The 7419-nt window shown below is 42.4% G+C and overlaps 1 protein-coding gene across 1 annotated transcript; it reads left to right on the plus strand.

Moving 5' to 3' along the window:
• The first annotated feature begins 2220 nt into the window (after positions 1-2220).
• On the plus strand, positions 2221-6076 carry LOC107557684 (early growth response protein 1-like). The gene is made up of 2 exons (XM_016241177.1): positions 2221-2843; positions 3571-6076. The coding sequence occupies exons 1-2, from the start codon at positions 2636-2638 to the stop codon at positions 4890-4892; spliced, it is 1530 nt and encodes a 509-aa protein (XP_016096663.1). The 5' UTR covers positions 2221-2635; the 3' UTR covers positions 4893-6076.
• The last annotated feature ends 1343 nt before the right edge of the window (positions 6077-7419 follow it).

Consider the following 7419-nt stretch of genomic DNA (forward strand, 5'->3'; position numbering starts at 1 on the left):
TCTGAGGTTCTGGTTATATAAAGTTGTTGATCATTAGAAGGCCGACATTCGCCGACATCTCTCTTCGAGACACCTGTGCAGTTACATTGCAGTCTACATTAGCCTATTCATGATAATTTTTATCTTTCATTATATTCAAGTTTATGGCGAGCACAGTCATCAATCAAAATTTGTTGAATTTTGTATGAGGCATTGCTTTATTAATTTGTTCCTCAGTAAAACAAAATGTGTTGGAGGTTTCTTAACTGTGCATGATTTTGCATGTTATTCCAAAGGGGGGAAAAAATATCTGTTTGTAATCTTGCATCATAATGTAATAACCTGCTGCACCTGTGAAACGGCTTTCGGCTGACGTCACAAAAACTTCTTAATAACCTGCTTTTGTGTGAAAACAGCTCATAAATAAACACACTGACTGCCTGCTCACAAATCTTTAACGTGCCCATCATGTCACTTTTGTTAGTAGGCTACTTTACTTTTAGGCTACTTAAAAAAGCAGTTTTATTAGAGACGTTGCAAACTGTTTTGTAACAGGTAGTCTAAAACTCTGATTCAGCGGCCATTATATTATGTTGTTTAGCATGCCATTCTGCCAGTCAGTACTGTCTATTTGTTGGGCACTTTGTGGAATTTTAGACAACAGTCCGACACACTGAATGGACTGCTCTTCCGTCCCTCACAGCCTCGTTTTCGTTCGCGTTAAATTAAAATGGCGTCTACTCTGGCTAAAATCTATTGAGTCAGCAAAGATCGATCTCCCTGCCAAAGCTACGGGGCACTCCCTGCTCCTCTCCTCAATTTACAGAGCATCAGTACACCACCGGCGTCCGGAGAGCGTGCTGCAGCGCTTATTTGAGTGACAGAGAGGATCCCTGTGTATCGAGTCCGGGACATCCCCCAATTAAACAGATCTCCTCTCTCCTCTGTCAGCACTCTCCATCCATCAGTGCCAGCGCGCAGGCCATGCACTGAATAGCCAAGTGTCCCTTCTTCATCAAAACAAGCAAGCGGGTTTAATTCAAATTTTAAATAAAAAAAATATTTTTAGAAAACATATAGCGACTTGGAGAAACATATATTAGTTAAATACGTCATTTATAATGCTGAAAAAAAGAAATTGGGAGATCAGCAACAGTTTAACCTGTAGCAATAGCCTAATAATAATAATAATAATAATAATAATGGTGATTATTGAAACCGAATACGGGTGACTACTCATAGTAATCGCATTAAAACTAGTAATGATATTAATTCTGTAACAGTGTCTAAATTCACAAATGAACGTGTTGCACAAAATAAAACAAAGCTGCTCGCTTGTGCTCCACTACAAATGCGTTGCATTGCATGTGGGAATATGTTCAATATGAATAAATAAGCCTTTCCTGTATTTGCATTTTCAAGTATTTTTTTCTTTCTTTCTAGTCATTAGAATTAGCGCAGCTATAGAGAAAACGAGGTTTATATTACGCATGAAAGTGCCTGTGCTAATGTTGCAATAACTTAATGTTTCTGCGTTTTTTCTTTCTTTCTAGTCATTAGAATTAGCGCAGCTATAGAGAAAACGAGGTTTATTACGCATGAAAGTGCCTGTGCTAATGTTGCAATAACTTAATGTTTCTGCACTGAAGGCGCACTGTTGTCTAAAGTGTTGAGAGAAAAAAAGTTCTCTCTCATAAATCTTGGAACGGGCGAGGCAGCATACTGCTGACATTAGTTATTGTGCGGAGCTCTGGACTTCAATTGCACCCAAGCCTCCCTTTCACTGCCAAGCGCCGAACAGCGCTACATCAGGAAACCCCAAATAAGGGCATGGAAGTGGAAACCCACCGGAATCAAGCCTTATGTAGTCACGACCTTATATGGCATGGCGGAGCGGGATCTTCCGGCCAGGGCTCTGCTACAGCGCAGACGGGAAACCCGAAAATTTAGCGAGACTTTTGAGCAGAAAAGGTAGACTTGCGCTTCTCTTTCTCTCAGAGAGACACTGCGCTTACCACGCATTGATTTGCTGTGGAGGAGGAACGGGCATCTCCCCTCCATTTAATGCACGGACTTAATGTTTAAGCTCCCCAATCTGCTTATTTCCTGTAGGCAAACGTCATGTGTCCTCCACTGCAGTGCCTAAATATGGGCTTCCTCCAGTCCAAATATGGACATCTACGTCACGGCAAGAGGATATATAAAGGAGTCGGGATTCTCTGAGCTGAGAAAGAGCCTAGAGAGCCCAAGCGATTCAGCACTAGTGCAGACAGCTGATAGGCAACACGTTGCGATATATATATATATATATATATAACAAACACAGTAAATAAATGTGACAAGTCAATTCAAAACAACAACAGAAACAAAGCAGCGACCTAATTTGCTGAAAAGGTGAAAATTAGGGAATGATCAGAAGGGACATTCTGAATCTCAGTAATTTTTTCTGAGACATAGTGGATTTGTTCTGCATCTTTGGACAATCAAACTAAGGAGAAGAGAAAAGACAACAAGAAGACAAACTGTGAGAGTGAGGAGATCAACAGAAAGAAGGAGAGACAGACATCGCAGCATCTTCACATTTGTCGTCCCAAAGGGGTTAGCTGCTGATCTCTCCAGCGCACTTCTCTCCTCTCCGAGCACACTCCAGAGAGAGATGGCTGCAGCCAAGACAGAGATGCTCCTGCCTGCTCTGCAGATCTCCGACCACCTGAGCTTCCCTCACTCCCCCATGGATAACTACCCCAAGCTGGAGGAGATGATCATGCTGAACTCAGGGACCCCGTTCCTCAATGCCACGGCACCTGAAGGCACAGGCTTTGGCTCTGGGGAGCCCGGCGATCAGTTTGATCACCTTGCTGGAGGTAAGCACTAAACCCCTCTTGATTAAATTGCATGGTGAAAAAGCTGCATGCTGCTTTTATACAGACAATTGCAAGAGTTGTTTGCTTGTGCAAAAATGCAGTTGTTAATTATAATGTGTCTTTTATGCTTTAACTGGCTTTGTTTAAATGTAAACTTATACATTTAAGAGTTATTATAATAACATATTTTGTAATGAATTTGAACTGATGTTAAGTTTAAATTAACATTTTAACCAAAGCTGACAGCAATCACTAAGTAGTTATTACTAAGTAAAATCATCTGAATGAATGAGGCATTTAGAATTTGATGCCTCAACAGCTAAATTTTTTTCAGTTAAATTTTTGAATAATTGAAAGTACAGACTGAATAACTATAAGCTGTGCGAGTGGGAAAGAGAGATCAGGATGACAGTAATGAGAAAGAGAGCGCTGAGAAAAGTGCACATGCAGATGGTTTAGCTTGCGCTGGCTCTTCTCTCCGAGGGAGATCGGCAAATGTGTGTGTGTGTGTTTGTTTTGGTGGGGGGGCCTGCACTCCATCAGCACCTGCTGCTCTGTCTGAGATTGGGGGAAAACACAGTCTCGACAGCCAGCAGGTCCCCCACAACTAAAACACCTTTGGGATCATTTATGTGCACTCAAATGAGCTCAAGACAATTTAGAGTTAACTAGCTGTGCTATGGTTTCTAATCTACTCTCTCTCTCTGTTTTGTGCTTGCTTTTGCAGACACGCTTTCAGAAATTGCCATCGAGAAACCTCTGTCAGATCAGACCTACTCCACCCAACGGCTGCCCCCCATCTCTTACACAGGCCGTTTCACTCTCGAACCTGCCCACAACTGCAGTAACAGTCTGTGGGCTGAGCCTCTGTTCAGCCTGGTGAGTGGGCTGGTGGGCATCAACCCGCCCCCCACCTCCATTCCGTCCTCGAACTCTCAGGCAACTCCCCCCTCTTCCTCTTGTTCGTCTTCCATCCCCTCTTCCACTTCGTCATCCACATCCAGCGCCAGCCTGAGCTGCTCCGTCCACCAGAGCGAGCCTAACCCCATCTACTCAGCGGCTCCCACTTACTCCAGCGCCAGCCTAGACATCTTCCCTGAGTCTGGCCCAAACTTCTCCACCACAGTGGGCACCTCACTGCAGTACCCCCATTCATCATACCCCAACAGCAAGGCCTGTAGCGCCAGCTTCCCTGTGCCAATGATCCCCGACTACCTGTTTCCCCAACAGCAGAGTGAGATAAACTTGGTGGCCCCCGACCAGAAGCCCTTCCAGACACAAGTGGGTCAGCAGCCCTCCCTAACGCCGCTGTCCACCATCAAGGCCTTTGCGACCCAAACAGGTTCCCAGGACCTGAAAAGCATCTACCAGTCTCAGCACATCAAGCCCAGTCGCATGCGCAAGTACCCAAACCGGCCAAGCAAGACACCTCCACACGAGCGCCCCTACGCATGCCCCGTTGATACCTGTGACCGTCGCTTCTCGCGCTCAGACGAGCTGACGCGCCACATCCGCATCCACACCGGCCAGAAGCCCTTCCAGTGCAGGATCTGCATGCGCAACTTCAGCCGCAGTGATCACCTGACGACCCACATCCGCACACACACTGGCGAGAAGCCCTTTGCCTGCGAGATCTGCGGCCGCAAGTTCGCCCGCAGCGACGAACGCAAGCGCCACACTAAGATCCACCTGCGGCAGAAGGACAAGAAGGTGGAGAAAGGCACCACTGCAGTCCAGAGCTCGGTTGCCAACGTATCCATCTCAGCTTCCTCGCCAGTGTCCAGCTACCCCTCTCCCATCACTTCGTACCCCTCTCCGGTCTCCTCCTTCCCATCACCAGTGAACTCCTGCTACTCCTCACCGATCCACACTTCCTACCCCTCCCCTTCCATAGCAACCACTTACCCCTCAGCAACCAGCACCTTCCAGACGCAGGTGGCCACCTCCTTCCATACCTCAGTGACCAGCAACATCTATAGTTCTCCCGTCACCACTCCACTGCCCGACATGCAAGCCACGCTTTCCCCTCGGACATCCGACATCTGCTGAGACTTTTGTCAGACCTCCAGGTTCTCCCTTGACTCAGAGGAACAGAAAGCATCAATGACTTCTAAGTACCCTCTGCAAAAAGCACTTTTCTGCCCATGCTCCCAACATGGCTCGGTTACAAAACAGTCAAGGACTCAGCAAAGACTTTTGAAAACAAAAGGGATTTTTGTGTCGTTCTCTCCCTTCGAATCCTATCCTTTCAAACGAGGCATATGAGACTTTAAAATGACAAACAAAAGCAACAGGCTTCGGCAAGCCTTCCCTCAGACGATGCAGAATGGCCAAAAGACATTAATGGTGTAATCGAAGCCTGTGGGCAACAGGCTCAACAGAAGCTTGACTCGACAGGTGTACAGTTACAAAAGACGTTTGAATAATATACATAAGCTACAGTATATTGTACATGTGCCATGTTTCCTTTTTGTTTTTACTTTTTAGTACCATTGTTGTGACAGTTGATTTGAATATTTGCATTGTATTATTCTTGAGCAGGGCCATATTTTATAAGATACATTCTGTATTAAGTAGTAAAAATGCTGTGATAAGTTCTTGACCTTGTTTGACTAGAAGCACTTAAGTATTCTGACGCATGTGGAAGAGTGATGTTAGTTTCTCTTATTTTGTAAATATCATCCACTGGTACTATCTTTCTCTTTCTCAAATGTGACAATGAAAACCTGTTAAATGGAGGGGGAAAACATCAGAGAAAAAAAAATCAACCACAAATCTTAAATTTTTTTGGTGCCTTTTGTGAAGCCTTGCAGATGTTTGAAAGATATCAGCGTGTGGATGCATTGCATCTAGCCTTAAGGTGTAATGGATTTTGTTTTCTCATTTCTTTTTTCTATATTCAGAAAGTAATTTCAAGTAAAGAAGGGAAAGGATTTGAGGGCACTGCATTTCTTTGGGATGTAAGCAAAAAAGAAAACTATAAACTATATTTTTGTAACGGAAATGTACATATCTACATCTTGAGGAGTTGGAATGCTGTAGTTACCTACTGAGTAGGCATGGGATTTTTTGTATGTTATTTACATGCGGTCCATTATTTTTATTTTGTATTTGTGTTTGTTCGAAAAAGTGACTGTTTATGGCTTCTAAACACATTGAATGCGCTTAACTGCCAATGGGATATTTGGTGTACACGATATCCTTCAAGAACAGAACTATAAATAAAACCTAAATATATAAATATATATGTTGAATTTCTGTCGTGCTTTTCATCGCTTAGCAACAGGTTTCAATGAATATTGTTTTATAGTGTGAACACACACACACACACACACACACACATACACACCACTGCATATTAAAAAACAATTTATTGTAACACTGTATTTTATTAAAAGCCATTAGTCCATGGTCTCAAGTTACAGAATTTAAATTATTACCAGATTTTCTCATACACCTGACAGCATAAATTCATAAAATGTTATGTGATTAAAATGACAGAGTAGCTGATTGCAATGAATAATTTCAGTAGCTCAGATTAATAATGACAACGTTTCATCCTCAAACAGTGTATGTATTTTTAAAATTATTTATTGTAAAGTTTCACAATTGCTTTGATTTGAAAGCATCTAAGCTTTCAGATGAACAAGTCGTCTTCCATAAGAAAAGATATCAAAACTGCAATATAACCTAGAGCAAAATAGGAAAAGAAAAAACGAGAACAAAATTAATAAATAAAAACTTGACATCAAAAATATATGTACTGATGCGTTCTTTTGTTCTGAAGTTCGGCAAACTGAGAAGCCAATCATGGAGCTGATACGGTAGATCAGATTGTTTCTCTTTATTACTTATCAAAAGAGCTCCTGGGCGTCATGAGAATATGTTATCAAAAGATAGCATGTACGAATGTGACTGGTTGCGCTTGGGGCTTAATTATACATAGATAGCAATCTTGTAAAATCAGTCGACACTAATAAGACGCCCTTGTAATGGGCTTCCGTGTCTATTGAGTTTGTCAGGGGGAAAAAAGTCTCAATATCGAAGTTGCTTTTAAGAGTAAGGCAGCTTTTGCTCTATTGTATGTTTTACCTTCCTTCATGAATGCCTTTGTAAAAGAAAAATAATAATCTGCTCATACCGATTTATCTGCCACCAAAAAGATCAAATGAAAAAAACACTCTGTTTCTTTCCACCCTGGCATCTGTATACACTTTGTGTGCTCGTTATAGCTTGGTCTTGGTGTGAAGGATACAAGTTGAACAGATTTAATGTGACAGAAGTAGTGGGAGTAAATGTGAATGTGTGGCATGTCTATACATTTCTTTCTTCATTTTCATAATAAAAAGCCAAAGACCATAATGGTTGATTACCTTATTTCTGCATATAAACATAGCCATATGGGTGAACAGATTAGAAAGTAATTAGATGATTTTCTCCCATCACACTGATTGTGAGACCAATTGAAGCTCTGCTTAATATGTTAAAATCTCAGACTTTTAGGGTGTGTCAGCAGCCCTGGGATGGTTAAATAGGCCTGTTTGTGTAGGGGGACTTTCCCAAACTATGAGGCAAT

Source organism: Sinocyclocheilus grahami, unplaced genomic scaffold (genome assembly GCF_001515645.1).
Source record: "Sinocyclocheilus grahami isolate Dianchi unplaced genomic scaffold, SAMN03320097.WGS_v1.1 scaffold614.1, whole genome shotgun sequence".
Lineage (NCBI taxonomy): Eukaryota > Metazoa > Chordata > Actinopteri > Cypriniformes > Cyprinidae > Sinocyclocheilus > Sinocyclocheilus grahami.